Raw genomic sequence first — 23,423 nt, 5'->3', positions numbered from 1 at the left:
GTGGTACCCTGGCGGTAATACCGCTGAGATACCGCGAACGCAAATAGTGTTACCGCTACTCGGTCTGGTGCTATTAGTGCTGGATCACGAGTAGTGGTGCAGCAGTAAGTTCCCATTTACCAATGGGTCCGTTGGGCACCCCTAATAGCCAAGAAGAGCATTAAAACATTGTCATCACGCTCACAAATAACCATGTAAATTTAAAGACGTTTATCACTCCAACATAAGCTGTATAATTGAACACATTCTGGGAAATAGTCATTCAAATTAGTTATTTGACTGATGCATTCTCTCTCTAAATTCTCTTGTTTCCCTATTATTCACTGTCCAGAAAGGACATTCTATTACAGTCTAGTGAAAACCCCGTGTACACGCTTCCTCAACTCTGGCTGTAGCTGCTGGATTGATGCTTAAGAAATAGTTTGAAATCATAACTCAGTCCACACAAGTATCACTAATCACACCCAGGGAGAGAGGATGGGCGTGTGGACTGCTGCTTATGCATCTGACAGGAAGGGATCCTTACTCTCTTGAAAACATGCTCCTCAGTTTGCAGAGTTCCGGAGAATATTGTAAGCCGGTTTGTATCTTATTAGCCAATTAGCATAAAATATCGTTGTAAAATGATATCGAGCAGTACCAGTCCCTGATGTTTTCCAGTCTGATGCAAAGTGTGGTTCCGAGGCTGGCTTTCATTGCAGTTGGGATAACCTGCTGAGGGCATTGGTTGAGAGCCCGGTCATTTTTGGGACTGCCTTTCTGCTCTCAACTATATCAATCACCTAATAATGCCAGGCAGCACGAACGCTATTTTAGGAGTACCCTCTAATTTAAGCCACAGAAAGCATTACACTGAGGTATGCTCCTTCATGGCAAAGCTGTGCAGCATACATTGTTTGCTTGAGAATGATATGATATGATATGGCATTTATAACGCGCCTATACACAAGTGTTTCAAGGCGCGACGAGGCGGGGGGGGGGGGACAAGGGGAGACAGACAATGATCCTACTAGGCCAGATGTCATTCAGATCGCGCAAGGGTAGAGGGGAGGGGAAAAAGTGCATGGGGGAAAGGGGAAGTGCAGTATATGGTTATTAGAATAGCAAAAAAAAAATAATAAGGGGCAGCTGGTGGCAAGTGCAAGGTAAGTGTAGACAAGGCTGGGAAGGGGGACTGTAGGGATACAGAGACAGTCCCACAGTGCAGGGCTTGCCAGGGAGGCAGTGCAGGGGAGAGTGGCTGGGCCAAGGACCGAGTTCGGTGGGTGGCCCAGTAGCAGATTCAGTGCAGTTTCAGTAATTCTAGCAGGGGAGAGGGGAGAGAAAGCGGAGGCAAAGAGGAAGGTTTTGAGGTGCTTCCGGAACCGGAGATGGTTCTCCTCAAGGAATGACTAAGGTGACTTAAGCCATAGCTTCTAGAATTCGTTTTACTCACAATTTTCTCCTCACTTGGCATCTGTTACATCTGGCCTGCATGATCTCCAAAGCTAAAAACATGTGTTTCATCCTACTGTAAAATGCACCTTTATGAAACCCTTCACGTCGCTGATGGCTATGTTTATTGAGAGGCCTTGTCAATGTTAGTCTAGCAATATAATTCACAGTCATTTCACAGTGATTCCGCCATCATTATCTCAATTCAGGAACTAGGGACTTAAGGAACAGGCTCGAGTTTCGTGTGTGTGTGTGTTGATCGTGGCTTCACTAATGCTCCTCACAACAATAATAATCTCCTAATGGCACTCTTACACCTATGAAAAGTCGATCTAACAGTGGAGCCAGTGTGCCGTTTTGCTCTTGAAGGGGGGCTGAAAGCCTATCACACGGTCAACATATGTGTGAGGTAAACACTGGGAAAGAGACAACCCTTGTTAAACTATGGAGACTCCGACACTAATACTAACTGCAATTTAGGCCCCCTATGGAATGATTCATAGATATGAGTTCCAATAGCCGTCTGGAAGAACTCCCAATGATGTCCCTGGATGGGACTTCCCAATGACCGAGATACACAGTGAAATACCGGAGCCGTGGAATAGAGGTCAACTCTCTGAGCTGGCACCTCAGTCCCTGCCAGTCCCCTAAGATCCCATAGCAACAACCAGAGGTTTACTTTACTAATTTATCAAACATTGAATGACCCCTAATACAAGCTTGTCTCCAACCTGAACAAAGTCATCCACCACACACAGATTCCATTTGACTGCTGTTCTTATAACGTGATTGGTTTACATCACAAAAGCCTATGATACAGGTGACAAAGTGTCTTCTACGAAGTGACCAACCTCTCTCATAACACCTCCAAGTTAACACAGATAGTTAAGGGTCGGTAAAACATCAACAACACAAACTTTGTTAAAAAGTAGTTCCTCTAGGTTTCTTCCATGAGATCTTGGAAAAGTCCATATAAATACAATGAATTGATGTATAAGGCAATTAGTTTATTTATTTATTTATTGATCACTTTCTAGGCGCTTATATAGTAGGTATATTCTGTTTCAAAGCACCAACAGGGCATCATGGAGGGGATATGGGAAATATGATATGATATGATAGTTTATTTACATAGCACCTATACACAATGTGTTTCAAAGCACTTCAAGGCAAGGGAGGGAACAAGGGAAAATACAATGACATTCTTACAGGCCATGAACAGTAAGGATGTGAAATTATTGTACTCAGCCTGACGACATTTCAGATAGTGCGAGAGCTAAGACATAGATAAGGAAGGGAGGGGGAGAGTGGGAAGGAAATGGAAACAGACAGGAGACTACCATACTAGGCCTGACAACATTTCTGGTAGAGCCAGAGAAAAACAAAAGGTGAGGGAGAGGGGTTCAGAAAGGGTGGGGAGGAACAAAACAAGTGACTATCATGATAGGCCTAACAACATTTCAGATAGTGCTGGAGGGGTGGAAAAAAACAGTAATGGGAGGGTGGAGGAAACAGACGAGGTGGCTATCATATTAGGTCCAGGGACAATTCTGATAGAGTAAGTGCATAGAAGAAAGTAAGGGGAGGAGATAAGAAAAGGGAGAAGGGAAAGGAGGAGAGAACAGAGAGTAAGCAGTCAAAAAGAGTGGAGAAGCAAGAGTGGAGAGCAAATACAATTGAAGAAGTCAGTAGTAACACATAATGTTGCAAGCCAGGATACAAGATGAAGATGGGAACAGCATGATTCAGGGCCACCATGAGTACAAGATGCAAAGGAAGTCCAGCATGAGAGTTGAGAAAGAGTGACGCACCGTGAATGAATGAAGTCCATAAAAGTCAAATCCAGCATTGGCCACAAGACGGTGATGGTGGAACCAGATTGTATCAGGACAGACACCTGCAGAAGTAGGCTGGAGGAGCTTGAGGGGCAGCAGGGTAGTAGAATCACGCAAAACAGGAAACACCTGTATGCCAGAAGGGGGGGCACAAGGGAACATCACAGGGGGACCAAAGTGGGTGGGGATGGCCTGTGGGGACAGAGGGGGTAACACATGTTGGTGCATGCTTACCTGCTGTCTGAGCAGGGGGTCGGGCCCTCCTGGTCCGAACAGGTCCAGACAGGAATTGCCCTTTTCTTCGTCTGCCCTTCACTGCAGATGCCCAGGTGAGAGACGCCCTTGATCTAATAGTTAAGAGCAGGAAGGAAGAGACAGGGCTAAGAAGGTGTGTGGTGCTTAGACCAGGTGACCTAGATCCACTTCACCTGCTCCCCATCTGCAAAGGAAAAGAGGCTGGAGGGCTCCTTAAATCGGGAAACAGAGCTGCAATCAGGAAGGCACCAGGTGGGCGGGGCTTGCTAAGTGGTGTAAAAGAACGGCAAGCAGGAAGGCACCTGGTGGGCGGGGCTTGCTAAGTGGTGAAAAAGAGCGGCAAGCAGGAAGGCACCAGGTGGGCGGGTCTTGCTAAGCGGACAAAAAGAGCAGCGGGCAGGAAGGCACCAGGTGGTCGGGGCTTAGGCCAGGTGACCTAGATCCACTTGCACCTGCTGCCCATCTGCCCCAAATAGACACATTAAATGCATAGAGATATTAAATACAGTGGAGGAGAAAAAAGGACGAACATACTACGCCTTGTGAGTATTGAGAACGTGCAAGTGAAGAAGGGAGGGGAGCAGTGGGGGTAAGTGCTGGGGTGCCTGTGCTCATGGGTGAGCAACAGATAAAGTGCAAGGTATGGTAAGTGTGAGTCCCCAGGATGGAGGGGGTGCTGAGGCCAAGTGCTGAGGATAGACAGATGCTGGGGGCGATTTGGTATGGGGGGTCAGGGCCCAGGGCCCAGAAGATGCATAAGGGCCCTGAACACCAATCAAAGCAACTGTGAAATTAGCAGAGGAGGGGGAGTAAAGAGGAAAGTCTTGAGGAGCTTACAGAATTTAAGAAACTCCTGCTCAAGACGCAGAGGGAGGGGAAGGCTGTTCCATAGAAGGCAGCCAGCTGAGGAAAGCCATCGACCTCCTGCCCTCTGTTTAACTAAATGTTTTACACACAAAGAGTTGGTGCCAGAGGAACACACAGGTCTAGAGGCAGAATATTTAGCCTTATGTAGTATCCCTGATATTGCAGGAGGACACATATTAATTGACAACTGATATATTTCACAGCAGACGGGTCAACAGACAGCACAAACCCATTATCTATTGTGTAGGTGTTTTTATCACATCGACAGGCAAAAATGTGATGGGTGGAAAGTTATGAATTCATCTCAACCACTGGCATTGCTCTGTGCAACCTTCCACGACATTGTTTTTCAGCTCGTCTGCGCACTTGCAGAAGGAGATCAGCCATATGCAAATAAGCCTTGGTCACGCCACCAGTGGAAGACGTCCAACCCAACTGCTATGTCAGGTCCACTCTGCATAAAAACTGAAGCCCAGACAGGTTTTTGCCTGATTTGCATAAAGTCGTTCTCCATCTGTACTTGCCAGGCTGAAAAACAATGGCCTGCAGGTTGCACGGAGCAACACATGTGTTTATGATTTTTTCATGTTAATTCATTTTTATTAAAGTTGAAATCTTTAAACAATAGATTACAAAATGGGGTTTACAAGTTACTAAAATAAGTTACCACTATAATAAGACAAACAAAAAAAACAAATGCATCAATTTTTCACGTATTTTAACCAGGCTTAATTGTTACAAGTAAACAAATAGATAATCGTATGCATATAATGCAAAATATATTATCAGAAAGAATAGTATCATTTAAAGTTTTAGACAAACAGGGGAAAAATACAAAACTGACATAGGAACACTAGGGCAAGTTTATATATATATGGACTGACTGCTTTCTGATAGATTTAAAAATTGAATGCTTGAAACTCGTCATCTAACGGATAGGGAGGAGTTTAGAAAATGTATGAATACAGACCATTTATCAATATATTTTGACAAGTCATTAGCATGCAGAGCATGCCAGTTTTCCATTATATGTACAAACCACATATAATTCCACCACATTAGATAAGCTAAATGAACACCTATTGCAACAAACAGATTGACTAACTTTGGAGAAGCAATTTCGTTAATGTCTGTATTACCGATTGGGCAAATAATTAAATTACCAATTGTGAGGGTGCAATAAAAGTGAAAAATATTTTGTAATGTCAACCAAATCATTTCCAAGAAAGCGCACTCATGTCTACATTGAAAAATAGAATGTATAAAGTCGACATGCTAAACAGTGGCTTGTTGTTTTGGGGGAGAATCTAGATATTCATACAAGGAGTGAGGTGCACATGATAATGAGTAAAAACATAGATTGATTTATATTGGCAGCTCCAGATGCTTTAAAACGCTGTTGCCAAATTTGTTCACAAATTTCAGATCATTATTGAATGCACATATCAGTCTCCCAATCTGCAATGTATTTGGTAATTGACAAGTATTTGTCTACCTCTATGGTTAGTAAATCATACATCTTTGCTGCTTTCACTGAAATAGTTTCTATCACAAGAGAGAGACGTTTTAAAGACTTGTTTGGGAGAGAACAGGCAATAAATTTGTAATGGCATTGATAATTTTGTAATAACGATGATAATCAGTAATTTCAAGATCATAGTTAGGAGCAAGAGAGTGAAATGGTGTTCTAATATTGTTATGGAAGACATGATTAATACAAGTTATTCCTTTATTAAGTTGTATACTAATTGACCTTTTCACAATTGACCTCATGAGAATTGACCACGGGAGAATTGACCTAAATTAGAAGGTCAATTAGGACATATTTGCGGGGTAAACCCCCCGCAATCCCTCACCCAATCCAAAAAACCCTGCAACGCCCCACCCAATCCCCTTATATTATTTATAATCCAAAACCAACCCAATAAATATATAAAATAACTAAAATAATAGAAAGGTCAATTGTGCAGAAGGTCAATTAGGACCACTATAATTAGGTCAATTATGCAAAAGATCAATTGTAAAAGGTCGATTTGGGTAATACCCTTTATTATACCATCTATTTATCATGCAAGAACTTTCTTTTACCGATAGAACTCTATTGTGCTAAGAAAATATATTAAACGGGATCAATACATGTGATGTGATCATCAATGATTTCCAAGAAATTCTCAGGAACCGAAGTGTGGGAAATAAATTAAGATGTGTCAGGCAGTCATTTGAAGAAATTCTTTAATGTGAAATGAAGTAACAAAATTATTTTCCATTTTACACCAAGTAGAAGGATGTGTATGTAATGTATCCTGATTAATAAGTGTACTTAATTGGCGCGGACTTAATAATTTATGGTAAGCATAGGAATCATGGGACATTATATTTTTTAGGGAGTTTAAATTTATTTAATGCTATTTTAGGTGTCTTACTATTCCATCGACATTTCGAAAGGGCACTGTCAATTATTTGGAACAAAGAGGCTGGAAAAGAAATAGGAATCATGGAAAGAACATATAGAACAGTAGGAGAGATCCTAATTTTATGAGTTTTGAGACAACTCCACCAGGAAAGGTATAAAGGGGATCATTTTGATGTAAGATCTTAAATTCTATTCAGTAAAGTAAATTTTATTATGAGTGCAACAAGTAAAAGTCAGAGAGAGAATTTCAGATTTGGCAAGTTTCAATTTATAGTTAGTTACTGCAGAATATTCCTTAATGATATTAAGAAGATTAGAAATTGATGCAATGACATTGTTACCTGCTGCCATCTTGAGTCGGCCCAATATCCAGCATAAGGCCACAAGAGACTCCTTTGGGAACATGAATTGGGAAGAAATCACCTCATCGCAGCAACACCAGGAACAAAATCAGACTGACCAACCACTGATGGACTAGGCAATCAGTTGACAAGAGAGTGCTTCATCATGTTTTGGTTTGTAGCTTCATTTTCTGTCTCTAATATCACTTCCTGCAGCCATCTTGGTTCAGTTACATCACATCCTGCTACAATGCTGGATCAATGACATCTCTTCCTGCAGCCATATTAGATCAGTGACATCCATTCCTGTGGCCATCTTGAGTTGGTGCAATCTACAGCTGAAGGCCACAAGAGACTCATCTGGTAACACCATTCAGGAACAAATTGCCTCATCCCACCAACACTATGGACAAAATCAGAGAGACCAACCACTGATGGACTAAACGATCAGGAGATTGTGTGACATCACTTCTGAGCTCACTAAGTGTGTCCAGCCAGGGGTGTCCCAGTTTAGAGCGGAACAATGAAGGGTGAAGACCACTCATTGATCAGCCTCTTTGCCTCGTCACCTATTTTATTTGATTTGATGTACTTTTAATGCACTTCAGGCAGATTAAGCTCATCTAATCACACATGTTTCTAAGTGTTCATCCCAAGAGACATTGCTTTTCCCTTCCTCCCTGCTGCACCAGTGAGTATCCCAAGCTTGCTAATTTCTGTGTTCTCTCATCTCTCTGCGGTACTCACCTATTATGCATTGACTCCTGCTGCCCCTGCTGTTTTTCCTATTCACCTCTCCATACGCTTTCTCCAATCATGCTACAATTTCCTCCTTTCCTATCCCTATCATAAAACTCACATCTCGAAACTCCCACTACTCCATCTCTCTTGCACCTCCTACTTCCAACATAAAAATCCAATGAGCTAAGCATACCTTCCCTAATACCTACCCCCATCACCTCTATTCCTCTGAGACGCAACATCTCTACTCTTCCTTACTGAATCAACTGAACATTGCGCTCTGGAATGCTCAGTGTGCATAAAATAAACATTCTTTATTACAGACTACATTCACACTACCTCTGCGCTCTAGATCTCCTTGGTATCACTGAAACCTGCATTTCTCCATCTGACACTGTCACTCAGGTGGCCACACATGACTCCAAACTATCCTTCATTCATCCTCCTCGTCTGACTGGCAGAGGTGGAGGTGTCGGACACATACTCTCTTCCTGCCTCAATGCCTCCCAAATCTCAAATGCTACGTCCTCTCCTACCTCTTTTGAATTCACAATCTCTACTATTGCTCCACCTCACTCAGTTAAAAAAATCTCCCTCCTGGTCCCACTGCACCATTCTTGATGAACTTGGGCAACTGCTGGATTATCTTTCCACTAACCATCACCCAATTCTCTTAGGCAACATTAACCTTCTCTCTCCAACCACTTCTCATAAATTTGAACTTCAGCCTTTTATTAGTGACCACGCTTGCCACTGTAGAGCATCTCCTTTCCACCCTCTGTCCTCTCCTTACCACTTGCCTCACCTATTACTAAAAGCACATTCTACTGTCTCTACTGATGAAGGCTAACCCCTTGTGTTCCCATCAGGCCCTCTTGCCCTGCAGCTAGAAAAGCCTATTGCCCCTTTGGTGGCCTCTCAAATAGCTGAATTCTTCAACCTGTTCTTCGACTCCAGTTGCTTTCCCTCTATTTTCAAAACGGCCATGGTCATCCCCCTCCCAAAAAGAAGGCTTACCAGAACCTACCAGTGACCTTTTGCTCTGGGTCTCTCATTCTGCTTTACTCTAAAGTGCTCCAACGGGTTGTGTTCAACCGTTTTACACATTTCTTAGACATCAATAACCTTCAAGACCCCCTATCAGAAGGTTTCTGCTCCTGTCACTCCAACAAAACTGCTTTCATGAATGTCCCTGGCTTCATTGTCTCTGCTAAGCACTCCAACCTATCCTCTATCCGGATTGACCTCTCTGCTTCCTTTGTTGCTGATAATCGCTCTGATCTCGTTAATAATCAGTTGAATACTACCTGGGACCTCACCAATTCTCTGTCTCCTGGAGCAACAGCACATTTCAACTCACTCATTTAACTGTTGGTGTGACACAAGAGTCTGTCTTGGGCCCTCTCCTCTTTACCCTCTACACTTCTGCTCTTGGGACAATAATCACCTCCTTTTGGTTCTTGTACCAACTCTTCATGGATGACACCCAAATCTTCTTCTCTTTTCCTGAATGCTCCTCTGATCTCTCCTACAACATTTCCAACTGTCTCCCTGCCATTAAACATTTGATGGCTTTGCACTCTATGATTTAAACTACCAAAACAGAGGTGCTCTGCTTTCCTGACAAATACTCTGTCGCATCCCTTCCCCTACGTATCCAGTTCTCACCGGACACTCTCCCCTACTCTTATTCATCTATAAACCTCAGTGTCTACTTTCATCTCCAAAATTGCAATGGCAGTCAACCTCAACCTCCTAAACATTAGGAAAATCAGGCACCTCCTTCCTTTCAACACCGCCTAGCATCTCTTAACCACTCTTGTCTTCTCTAAACCGGACTACTGTGCCAGCATCCTCTTTGGTCTCCCCAACTATGCTTTCGGTCCTCTCGACAAGATCATTAAGTACAAGGGCTCTTTTTTAACTCTCTCACTTCACACCTAATTCCTCGTACCATCACCAGGCTGGATGGCTAATGATGCAAGACTCCACAGTAAAAATTGCACACTACTATCTTCATAGTATTTGAAAAGGGCCAAATTAAAATGTCTTCTCCTGGTTCACAAATCTATCTATCTAGTAAGGCACAACTGTATGTATCGTCCGTTATACGGTATTACCCAATTTGGTAATTTTCTTTTGGTCTCTTTGCCTTTTTGACCTTTTTGACCTTCCTTTTTACCGTCTACATTTTTTACCTTCTTACCTGAACATAAGGAGCAGGGTTTGCAGGGGTGTCCCCCGCTCTCCATGTTCAGTATCTCCAGCCTCGGGGGTTGCTGGGGTGTCCCTCAGATTCGTAACAATGGAGGCAGGGCCAAAAATTGTGCAGGCCCCGTTTTCAATGAACGGTCAAAAGGGGGGCCCAAGCAGTTTTACTGCGGGCAATCTGCCCGCGAACAAACCGTTTGTGGGCAGATCACATAAATTCCTTTATTCGCCTTCTTGTAATCTGTGCTCGGCCTCCTCGACTACCCTTGTGGCACCTCACCCCACCTATGCTTCCTCTCACTTCCACTCTTTCTCTCTTCTTGCTCCACTTGCATGGAATTCTCTTCCCCTGAACATTCGGGAAACAGTCCACACCGATTTGTTAAAAACCAAACTAAAAGCCTTCCTCCTCACCTGCGAGTTACACTCTTAACTTACCTCTCATCTGCACTCTAGTTAACATTTTTCCCTTGCCTTTAACCTGCCTTTGCCCCTCACTTTCTCTGCCTTTACTCTAGCACTTCATCCGCCATGGTCACATCCCTAATACATCTGACTGTACCACTTACCTGCACATCGATTGTTGGTTGTCCTTATTCTATGTATGTCCACCCATGTATAACACCCAGTGACTGTTCCATTTACTCCCTTTTTTCAACCTAGACAGAATTTCCCTCGAACTCACCCCATTGTACGCACTGCTTCCCATCAAATCTGATTTCTTATCTATTTTACATTCTTTTGTGATCAAAAGAGCATTGTTCCTACCATATATAAATAAAGTACATTGTAAAAGATAATAATAAAATTAAATGTGGAAGGGTTAGAAATATGAAGTAAAATTTCATCCACATATGCAGATAGTTTAATCTCCAATACCCACAATTTTTGTATTCATTTTTTATAGATAGTAGCAATGGTTCAAGGGGTTAATCAAATAGTAAGGGAGATAACAGACAGCCTTGTCGAATTCCTCTCAATATAAGATAGGATGAGGTTCTTTCACCATTATTGAACATACTAGATGAAGGAGAGGAATAAAGAATATGTATTTATTCTAAAATTGTAGGACAAAATCCATGCCTTTTAAGCCATTCAAACATAAAGGGCCCAGGAACACAATCAAATGCCTTCTCTGCATCTGAAGCTAGCAATAGTTGGGGTTCTATTACAACATTTAATTGAGCTAATATATCACAAAGAAGGCATGCATTAGGGGATGTATAACGAACTTTAATGAATCATGTATGGTCAGTAGTGATAAGACATGGCATATATTGATCAAGTTTTTTGGCAAGAATCTTAGCATACATTTTGACTTCAGAATTGATTAAAGAGATAGGACCATCATTGTTAGTAAGAGTAGGGTCCTTATCAGACATGCCTATACTCCGCCCGGGTTTTGTTGTTTCCACAGCCCTTGATTTAGCCATCCTTATTCATTGTTGTTCAAGCCGGTCTTGATTCTGTTCAGTTGTTTCCACAGCCCTTGACTCAGTCTGACCTATTCGTTGTTGTTCAAGTTGGGCTTCACACTGTTGAGGTGTCTCAGCTACCCTTAATAATCTCACTTTCTTTGATTTTGGATTAATTTGTCCAATAGATGTTTGGTTTTTGGCAGGCATCTGGAAATAGAAAAGCATAGAAATTACACAAAATGTAAATGTATCTTGTGTGGTGCAGTGCATTGTGGTGCAAATATCTCTGAAACGGTGCATCCTAGTGCCTTGAGACATGGTTTTCAAAGCCTTAGAGTGTTGTTCCTTGCAGTGAGATAGTTAAAATTAGCTTTATCCGATCCTTCAACAACCACATTGATGTTTCGCCGGTTTCAGGTAACCGTCTCATGTGTGAAGGGTCTGAAATATTTATCTGACGCGGTGCAGTGCGTTGCGTTGCAAATATCTCAGAAACGGTGCATCCTAGGGCCTTCAAACATGGTTTTTAAGGTTCCATAGAGATCTTCGAGTTTTGTTTCTAGCTTCAAGATGCTTAAAATGAGCTTTATCCGATCCTTCTATCACCACATTGATGTTTTGCCAATTTCAGGGAACCGCCTCATGTGTGAAGTGCTGAAATCCGGGGAAAGGGTTGGGGTGTCCAAATGTCATGTAGCCAGTAATGTCCGCAGGGTCCTAAAAGGTAACTATGCCAAATTTGGTGCAGATTGGTGGAACGGTGTAGAATTGTATAAAGAACAAACTAACAGATGTTCTGCTTTATATATACAGATATTAGGTTACCTCATTGGTAATTGATGTGATAACCGTGTTTTTCTTTTTTATGTTTTTTTTTTTTTAAAAAAGCAGATAAAAATGTACCAGATTTACTGGACATTCCATAATATTTAGTTTTGGGTCCAAGTATAGAAGTGCATGCTTTTGCAGTGCTAGTTTTGTTGTATTAAATATGTTAAGACATGAATTCTTGGAGAGTCAGTTCATTAGCATTTTTGTAATATGTTCAAGTGTTTTGATTGTAGTTAGCAGGTCAGATGATTTCTTTTGGCAGAGCTTTTTCTTATGCGATACATATTGTATAATATGACAAAGCAAAGTCACTTTATAGGAATCCCTGTTGTTTAATAAAGAAGTATCTATAGCAAGGTTAATTCTAAAGAATTCCTCAGTAAAAACATTAATACTTTTTTATGAAATTAGAATCTTTTAACAGAGAGGAATTGAATCTCCATCTGTTCAAAGCAGAATTGATTGGGGTCCATTCAAATGTGGATGAAACTGGATCATGATCCAATAATGTTAGAGCACCAATATGGGACGTTTGTAAATTTGTAATTAGCTTGGCATTAACAAAAATCTGACCTAATCATGAGTAGGATGCATGAGGAAGAGAGAACTATGCATTTTTTTAAGTTTCCAGATTGAAGAATCGCCATGACTCATGAAGATTCAATTCCTGCACAAAATTCAAAAACCTGTGTGCATTTTTGAATTGATTAATTTAGTTGCTGATTTACTGTCCAACACAAAATCAAAAATGTGCTTCCAATCCCCACAAATGTATTAGTAAGTAATTCTTTTTTTGCATTGATGTATCCAAACTAGAGGACCCGGTGAACAAGGACATAAATGTTAACAATAAAAACTGATAACGCATTGATAACAGCATCAAGAATAATCCAATGATCTGATGAGTCTGTCTCTATATTTAATCTTTGACAGTTATTTTGTTGGGCATTACAAACAACCACATCACCACTACTGTTTAAGCTTCTTATTTTCATATTCAAAATAATATGAAAATAAGCTCTTTATCATCAGCAAACACGGGGCTATGGGGGCCTATAGGGAGACTGGAAAGGATCCTGCTAGGTCTCTTCGGGACTATGACAGGCCCTGTAGAGTACTGGAGGGAGCATGTATATGGCCATGGCATTACCATGTGACGCTTGACCATGGACTGCCCTCTTCCTACTACCCTGATCCCTGTAGGACCTATCACTTGACTTGTTGGTAATCTGCTTCCCTGGGAGTCACTTTTGTTGTGTGTCACCTTCCTCGCCTGGCCATTTCTTTCTGGCCAGGGCTCAATAAGGTTCTTGGAAGTGAGCATACACATAAGTATCTTGATAGACTGGGTCTGCATCTCCCAGCCCCCACTGTCGCCGCAGTCCAATCAACCAGACTCCAAGATGGGAATATATCACATATATCGTATACCTCACACCAAAATCATGGGCAGCAAACTGGATGCGGTCAAGAAGAGGAACCATTGTGAGTCTTTGCATAACAAATGGGAATGTCAGCATTGAATCGTCCACAGGACGCCCACTGGTTGGATCCACTTTAGAATGCAATCGACCTTAGTGTCAAATGATTTGATCTGATTGGTTATTTATAACGTGCTTAATACCAAGAGGTTTCTAAGCGCGGACCCGGGAATCGAACCGGTGTTGCTCTGTGTCATCTTGCTTCCAAGGCGAGCACGTTGCCCCTGAGCTATCATTCCGAGACAATATCTTTGGAAATCGCTGAAGCATTCCCAAGAGGACACTGTGATTAAGGATGGATGATCTGCATCAATGAATCTGCGTCACACCATCCCCCAGGCTCATACACAGACACGCTTACGATCTAACTATAAAATGCGAGCACCTTGCTATTGTGTTCCCTTCCTGCATCTTCGGCAAATATTTCTGTGACTCGAAGGAGGCAGTATCCGTCGGGCACTGCAAGTACTTCGGGATCTCAAGCCTTAGCTAAGTGAGTACCACGTCTTCCCTGCGTGGCCATGGTGGCTGGTCACGTCAAGCCTGGGATGTCTTGCATACTCCATGGGAGCGGCCCCTATGTACAGCACTCTGTTGCTTCCCATTGAGGATCCCATGCTTTATAAATCCCAAACATACATGCATACATACAAAGTTAACATTTAAAGAGCGGATACTTGTGTTCGTAAATAACCCAAGGTCCTCCCACAATTCACACGTAATATGTCTTCACCAGGCTTTCACCACCAGGAACGGGAGTTGGAAATTCCAGCAGCTTTCGAAAAACACAGTAGCCTGACCCCGAACAAAATCGACAATTTGTAAAATGGAATGTACTGGTAGTAGCATGCTTTCATTATCACCCATAAAGGCACCTTAAATACAAGCTTACAAAGCAAATGTGTACTCACACGATTTGCCCTTGAAAAGTATGTGAAATGAATAAAAGAACACCCCATTATTTTATTTATTACATTAATTTATTTAGGGGTTTCATAGAGCATGGACACAGTTTTGGGCAGGGAAGAAACACTCTACAGTGGCCGGGCTGGCAAGCATACAGTAGATGGTTACAGGCTGTAAAGGGTGGTCATCAGGGTGGATCTCGAGCTGGGTGGGTGCACAGGGTTATTTCTTATGGGCTGTGAAGAAAGTGCTCTTTGGAGTTGGGGGGTCACGATTTCTTTTTTGAATTTACTGAGGGTAGTAGCGAGTCGGATATTGATGTCTCTCATTATCTCTAGGCTAACGAAAGAATGGAAACTGACTTCATCAATGCAATGACAAAATATGCAGATATGTATTTGTTATTTCTTGATTTAATAGCACTTGGTTTGAAATCAAACATTGATTGGGAAAGTATTAATTATTATGAATTTTGTTGTACCGGGCAGATGTACCTAATGAGGCGGTCCTGAAACTTTTTGGAGAATATTTCTTTAACTTCTGCAAGATATCCGGCTATGACAGAATGCTGCGCACTTTGGGAGGCAATCTCTGGGAATTTATAGAGAATCTTGATGCGCTTCATAGCTATCTTGGATTATCCTACCAGGTGAAGTATGGCCCTTCATATTAATTCATACTATAGCATTTATTTTCAGCATATTTTGAAAAATAGGCTATTCCTATGTTCCTGCTGAAGAAAGGAAAATTGAAAGGTAACTTAGACAGAAAACAGACTGACACCTTCTGAATAATGTCATGAATTTCTCTTGGCCAATAAAATACTTCAAAAGTACTATGCAAAAGATTCCAGTTGCAGGAGCGCTTACTGGCCTCCACGCCATAAACAGAGCTTTAAAATGATCATACATCTAGCGTGCAGTTATTATTGAATTGATGACAGTGTCCGCAAAGAGACCTCTAGACCAATCTGCTACAAGAGAAACATGCAACGTGTTTAACCAAATCTTCACACCAAGGTTTCTCTGCCACACAATTATTTGGTAATGATGCAAAATGTCCCCCAAAAAGTTGCTTACCTGAAGGGAGAGTACCTGAGAATCGCAGACATTGAGGCTAAAGGTATCATTGAAATGTCCTTCAACCATGGTGATCCAGCGTACCATCAGACAAATAACATTCCTCTGAGATCAGCATGGGCCCTGATCCTCAAAGTCAAGAAAACTCCCCTCAGACACAGCTCTTTCTCTGTCATAGTGCCTCCCAGCAGCATTATGCAAGATAGCGCTAGGCTCAGGAAAGAGATGAAGATTTGTATTTTTCCTCAATGATGGTTAGGCATAAAGACCTAGCCATTAGGTTAATTCTCAGGCATTTCAGGTATACACTACTATTGTTCAAAGGCACTACTTCCCACTAATTATCTCTCGTCTGTGTTTCCTGAACTAAAACACAAACTATCATTTCTAGCAAATCTGTTGCGAGCTAGCTTGGTATGTAATGTACCAGCCAGTGAGTTGAGCTATGGCTTGGTGGGGTAAGCAGTATTTTCCACAAGATGGCAGACATCCATTTATATGCACAAATCTCATGGCCTGCATCCTTAACACAATATTCCGGTCTAATGATAATTGGTCATCTCGTCAGAAATACATTAGAGAGCTCCCATTGCGGATAGTGGACCCTCTCGTTTGCAGCAGGTGAGGTACGCCCAGTGATATGCTGATTTTCCATTAGGCAAGAGTGACCGTTGAACACAATTACTCAGGTGCAGATAGTCCCGAAAGCCATTCCTGTGTCTTAGCGTCTCTGGTCAAGCACGGGTCAAAAAGAATCACAAAACCTCATAACACAGAGTAAAAGAAAGTGGGGTTCAGGCTGCACACAAAAAAGTAAATTCCCTAGAGACCATAACAAGAGCAGCGTGTGCTGTGATGACTTTGGGTCTCAAGATGAGTTTGGAGGAGTGACTCCTCCAATGGAATTCCAGTTGCCTCCAGTGGTAATTGTTGATTCTCTGCCTGATCACGTGATTTTCTTATGCCCCATTCTGAAGTTCCGTAGGACTTTATTTGGGAATGGAGGTATTTCTTCGCGAGATAATACCACTGGAGGTAATACATCAATTCTTTGGTGGCAATACCTCCATGCACATGCTGGTGGTATTAGATCCATATGGATTTATTTTATTCAGGAAGACTGATAAAGCAGGAAGTAATAGTGTTACCTATAGTTTTTTCAATTACCTATACACTTTTAATAAGGCCTGTCTCCAAGTATTTAAGAGAGAGCGGGTATTGCTATGCAGTAGTCCAGAGTCCTTGCCTCCACAAGGTCAGCCATCAAACACCTCTTCCATCAGGCGTGTGGGCTAGGTCTGTCTTTCATATGATGGTTGATATAGGAAGAGGAATAGCATCTCGTTATAAGACAGGTACTACACCAGCATGCATTTTAATATTAAGAGTATTGGAGTATGGCTAACAAAAGATTGAAAGATAGTAATCTAGCAGTCCCACAGTGTCCATCAAATGGAGCCTCAGACAAAAATGACTTCATCCTCCCTATGCCAGAAGTTCAGTTTCTTTCCCTTTCTAAATAAGAATTTTGTGTATGGATAGCACGTGTACCCTTCTTTTTGTATAAATGGTGGATAATCATTCATTTATTTGTTTGGTATTTGAAGTGGTGAATGAATTACATGGAACAAGAAATATGTGAAATTGTATCATGAGCTTAGTTGGATGATTATGTTTTAAGATGATTTAAGATGAATACGATTTTTAAGTAATAATTCATTGTATGCTGTTTTATGAATTTATGTGTAAAGTTTTTGTTTATAAAACTATATCACCTTAAATTAAATTAATTTTAATATTAAGCATGTTTACACTAAAACGAAAGCATCCTCTAGTAGTAAATGTCTATGAAGAGATGACCCTACTGCAATACAAGAAAAGTGTGAAGCACACACAGTTCCCTTCTGCTTAGAGGGTTAAGGGAAATGAAATGAAGGATACAGGATGCAGAGCGCTGTCGAAGAACATTTCACATGATACTGCTGTGCCTGTGTCTCACCTGAACAGCACGCTGGCCGGCACTCACCTGTCGCTGTACTTCCCGTGGAGGTGGGAAAAGTGAACCCGGCATCCTCCTTGCACCCGCTGAAAGCTCCACCGAAGAGGCTGGAGCCAGCGATTGCCAAATGTTCACCAGCGCGTTGATGGAGGACCTTCATAGCCGCCCTCAAGGGTGCGTTCTCATAACACGCATGCATGTTCGGTAATAGCAAAATGTGTTGCTTTAATGCACATTCCCTGATTTGTATTAGGTTGAGCCAATGCAAATCACAAGGACTCGACATTAAAGAGGGGGTGGCAGGGCATAATCCAAAGGGTGCATTTTGTCTTTCTGTGGGTCACACACTTATGTACTAACGCCCATGACCCACCTAATTATTTACCCAGGTGAATCTGTGAGACCATTATATGTGCGGGGGAAATTGTAAACCTCAATGTAAATTGTGTATCAATTCTACTTTGAGAATAGGTATTGATCCCCAGTTTACCTACAGATAATCTTCATTTAAGTAATCTTCTTTAATCATTGAGACAGACACCCTTAAAATGTACATGGACAACCACAAGCCTCTTGGGCCCATTCAAGTAGTACCAAAAAGAAGGTCAATGTCAACAGAGGGCTGGCTGGGAAGTAGGGCTTAGATGAAGAACAGTAGGGCTTAGATGAAGAACAGTAGGGCTTAGATGAAGAACAGTAGGACTTAGTATGAGGACCAGTAGGGCTTAGATGAAGAACAGTAGGGCTTAGATGAAGAACAGTAGGGCTTAGTATGAGGAACAGTAGGGCTTAGATGAGGAACAGTAGGGCTTAGATGAAGAACAGTAGGGCTTAGATGAAGAACAGTAGGACTTAGTATGAGGAACAGTTCTGGTAATGCATTCTCCGCAATATCCCTTCAACCAACGCCACAATTCTTTCATCATTCAGAAGAAGACCAGCATTACAAATGATGGTGATTAGGGACATATATACACCCTTCTCCTGTGTCAGAAGAATGGGAGAGATTGTTTCATGACTTCCACTAAGGAGAGACGAGACACTCCTTCTCCAGATGCAAAACAAAAGAGGTGATGGCTGGAAGGTTTGGAATTAATCCTCACTGCGGAGGCCCAACAAGGCTGAAACATGTCTGGGGTTGCTTGTGTTTCCATGCAGAAGGGGACCTGGCCTAGCAGTTGGGGCTGGGCTGCTATCATTGGTGGTAGTACCTCACTGATTTGTATATGGCTGGACCCCTTTTGTAATGGCGCAGACAGGCTAAAAAACAGTGGTATGGAAGGTTGCCCAGAGCATTCCCAGTGGTTCAGATTTATGCAAAACCTTCCACCCATCAATTTTGGCTGTCGTTTGTCTCCCTATGTGAGAGAGGGTAGGCCCCAGGGTGGGTCCCTTGCTCGCTGCGCTGTAGGGAACCAAGCTGCACCTCACCGAGGAGGCCCAAACACGCTGAAACATATCCGGGGTGGCTTGTGTTTTCGTGCAGAAGGGGACCTGGCCTAGCAGTTCACGTTGGGCTGTTACCATTGGTGGCAGTACCTGACTGATTTGCATATGGCTGGACCCCTTTTGTAATGATGAGACGGGCTAAAACAGTGAAGTGGAAGGTTGCCCAGAGCATTGCCAGTGGTTTAGATGTATTCAAAACCATCCATCCATCACTTTTTTGGCTGTCATTTGTCTCCCTATGTAAGAGAGGGTATGCCCGGAGGTTGGTCCCTTGCTCGCTGCACCATAGGGAACCAAGCTGCACCTCACTGAGGAGGCCCAACAAGGTTGAAACATGTCTGGGGTCTCTTGTGTTTCCATGCAGAAGGGGACCTGGCCTAGCAGTTTGGGCTAGGCTTCCACCATTGGTGGTAGTACATGACTGATTTGCATGCGGCTGGACCCCTTTTGTAATGGTGCAGACGGGCTAAAAACAGTGGTGTTGAAGGTTGCTCAGAGCATTGCGAGTGGTTCGGCTTTATTCAAAAACTTCCACCCATCACGTTTTTGGTTGTTGTTTGACTCCTTCTCCAGAGGCCCATCAACCTGCAATACATACACAGTCCCAGCATATGTCGTACGTTCCTTTCTTTGGAAAGGGAGCCTCTGGCTAAACCAATCTACTGTCATCGGATGGATTAGTAGACAGTGCACCTGGTTTTGCAGGTGAATATAGATGGAAGATACCGGAACATTTCTTCCAACTGCGGAATCCCAAGGAAGGTAATGGCTTCCTTGCTATCCACTGCATGGCACTAAGATGTATTTCCCTGTGGGGACGTTTAAACTTCTGTGATTGCTGTTTGCACTGCTCCCAGTAGTACCTGGACTTGTTCCATCATTTAGAGCTTATCAGTAACTAAATGTACGCATCACAACCTGCATAGCGCAGGAACTACTTGGATACCTTTTGAAGTTCTCTTCAGTACGATGGACATGGATGACCTCCTTAAAAAGCCACTGTTACTACAGCTGGTCGAAAAATGGGGGAGAAGAGTGTCAATTGAGAGGGGAACGTGAACCTCAGGAGGCAAAACCTGATCAGAGAAAGCCTCCGGCAGTAGTACGGATGCCGAGGATGCAGAAGCGTTAGAAGCCATCTCAATACTGCAGAACGTTAGAAGAGTTCTCAATGCCAAGTTGATCAGAGGAGGCAGGAAGAGCAGAGAATACTGTGATGAGGAGAAAACAGCAAAGTCTGGGAAAAGTGAGGCAGGCTGGAGAGAGGGGAGGCAGGCAGAGAGCTGCAGCAACAACTCAGAAGACATAAGGAGATTTCTATTAGCGAGGAACGAGAGTTAGGCCACTGTATACAATGGTGCACAGATGACAAAATCTCTGTTACATTGCGACGAGGACCAGTAGAACTTTATCGTCAGCTTCAACTATAAAACAAAAAAGCATGATAATCAAGTGAAGCACATGGAAATCATCAAGACTAATGGGCTCACTGCAAACTCATGCCTCTCGACCCTCTGTGAGCCAAAGACCAGTTGTCAGCGTTGATAGTCTCTAAGATATATTGGGCAAAGCCTCCCTGTAACATAACTAACTTGGCTAGGCTAATATCATGAGATCCACCCCCATAATACAGCACAACACCAAGAAGGTTGACGGATTGTCCCTGAGGAAGGCTGAACTATAAAGCATAGGATCACATAGCCACATAGGCTCACACAGCCAACACTTAGGTTGACATGAAGCACTAGATATGTACATTAAATGACCACTAATCGTTCATAAACACAGGCGGACTTCTGCAATGCCAAAAACACATAGAATGAGATTAAAAATCCTGTGATAAAAGCAGACTCTGCTTACTACATGTCAATGATGTTATCTTTCGGGATTTTCTTGGTCTCAAATGATTACTGTCACAAATATTTGTGTTAGAGTCAGTGTTAGTATGTGTGTGTTTTATCACAAAGATGTTGATGGATTTACACGCGTTGTTATGAATGCAAGTGAGGTCTTGGGAGATTCGCCTTTTGAGGCTACTGACATTATCGCAATTTCAATATTGTTTTTAGAAGCTTTGTATTTTAAATAAATCATGTGTCTATTAACTGTGCTTTGTAATGTTATGATGTACTCACAGTAAAGCATTTCTTGAGGTCTGTTTTTGCACCACAGTACAGATGCAATTGAGCAGGACAACACACTGAAGGTTGCATTGTGTCTCTTTAAAAAATGAAGTCGGACACTGTTGCCTGTCCATGATCTGGAATTGGATGACAGCCATTTTGCTTTGGGGCGCTCGTCTCAGATTCTAGTTCAGGTGGCCGTGATGAGAGCAGAATGTTATAGGAGGGGCTTCATGCTCTGGAGAATAGCCTTTGCCAGTGCATAGAAACATTGTTCCCCCAGCGGTCCCTAATGTCCTCACTGAATTGACCAATGGCACAGAAACAGCATTTATGATATCAGCGGCAGCATGCTCGGCCTGGGAGGCACAGCATCCCGCCCCCACTGCTGAAGCAAGGACAGATGCTGATGATGAGGCATGACAATGTATCCTTTTGGTATTAATGTTTGCACCTGTCCTTTCATGCTGCCCAAAGGTGTGTAGATTTATCGTTCACATAAACACAACTACTCTTGGACCGGTTTGGGGCCATTATATGCGTCTCCAATACAAAGAAGGAGGTACTGATTTGACAGAATTATTGTGCTACATTAAAAAGTCCAGGTGATCCCTCCTCCCCTTGAATTTAGTTTTTGGGAAAACCGGAAGGTCCTTGTAGCACTCGTTTAATTTAAACGTGAACTATTATTAATTGAAAGAGAGTCGAACTGCTGTACAACAATAGAAATTGTCATATTGTGGTTGACAATTAAAGAGAAATATGATTGGCTACCTCCTCTGCACTTTTTCTAGAAGGTCTAGAATTTACAGGAGGAATGCATCCCCGAAACCTCGGAACAGTGACATCTAAAGAGAAAAATCCAGAAGGACCATATTCCTTGGCCCACCTCCCTCTCTTGACCATCTTCCTGTTCACCCTCAACAACTTATGACGTGTGTTAAATCATGCGCGTCGCCTGCCCTTTTCTCTTCTCTGCGCTACTGGGGTCACAGCTCCACTACTCTTTTGTTACACTTCTATCCCTGAACTGGGCCAAGGTCCCTGGGACAGTCAGAATGAACCGGCCTCCGCAGAGACAGGAAACACAGCAGTGCCTGTGAAGAGCGATGGTACTTTTTTGCCTCTTCTAAGGGGGGGTGTTACAAAGGTTTCTTTTCTAAGCGAAAGAAAGGTCTGTGTCTCAAGGATTGTGGCCTATGACAATAAGGAGGAATTGAGGGTGACTGCACACTGCAGCCCTGACCCCTGGGTGATTCACCTTCAAATTCCTTTCATTTAAAAAAAAAGAAATTGTTTTTGATTTTTGTCAAGGACCATCATTTAAATTTCAGGCCCTCAACAAAGAAGAGTTAAGAACCTTGAAAACAAATGTCCAAGTTATATTGAAATGTTTATGGAAATGTAATCACAGGAACATTTGAGCATCTTTATGTGATCATTACAGAAATAGAGATCTTGTTCTTGCTGATTATGGTTGATGTGCTTGATTGACAGGACATGAATGCCCCATCATTTCGTGTGGAAAAGCGACTGGACGGGGCAATGCTGCTTCACTACTATTCCGACAGGCGGGGCCTTTGTCACATAGTGCCAGGTACAATTTCTTTTTTGGTCATTGTGAATTGACATCAACGAATCTGCTACAATGGAGTATATAGATAAGGACATGTCACCCTCACGCCTGTCTTTTCTGCATCCACAGCATCCAGTAGAACTTGATAAAGAGATTAAGAAAAGGCCGAGGAGAAAGCATGAATAGGTTTCCCCTTGTTCCGTTTTTCTCTTCCCCCAAAAGTGCCATTTTTTGCGCATGATAAAAGCCAAATGGCCATTTCATGCAGAAACAGTCTGGTGGCCATGGTGAAGGCCAAACAGTGCTAGAGGTGGCAGACAGCCAAATGGAATGCAAGAAAGAACCAGAGCGGGAAATCTCCGAAGGATTTTTAGAAAGGGAGCCGGCGAAGGGGATGAAAAACGAAGGACTGTAAATTTGCATTCGGTTGAATGGTGTTTATAGAGGAGCTCACCCTGTAAATT

At 42.5% G+C, this 23,423-nt stretch overlaps 1 protein-coding gene across 1 annotated transcript in view; it reads left to right on the top strand.

Annotated features, from left to right (window-relative positions):
- LOC138528064 (guanylate cyclase soluble subunit beta-2-like) overlaps nucleotides 1-23,423 on the top strand; it is a 309,889-nt gene that overhangs the window by 7,193 nt on the left and 279,273 nt on the right. Inside the window, exons 4-5 of the mRNA XM_069639510.1 lie at nucleotides 15,222-15,382; nucleotides 22,881-22,980. Of these exons, the coding sequence (XP_069495611.1) occupies nucleotides 15,222-15,382; nucleotides 22,881-22,980 (261 nt within the window). The remainder of the gene's footprint in view (nucleotides 1-15,221; nucleotides 15,383-22,880; nucleotides 22,981-23,423) is intronic.

Source organism: Ambystoma mexicanum, chromosome 7q, assembly GCF_040938575.1.
Source record: "Ambystoma mexicanum isolate Mex_15411 chromosome 7q, UKY_AmexF1_1, whole genome shotgun sequence".
NCBI lineage: Eukaryota > Metazoa > Chordata > Amphibia > Caudata > Ambystomatidae > Ambystoma > Ambystoma mexicanum.
This window is presented reverse-complemented; position numbering and strand designations above follow the sequence as displayed.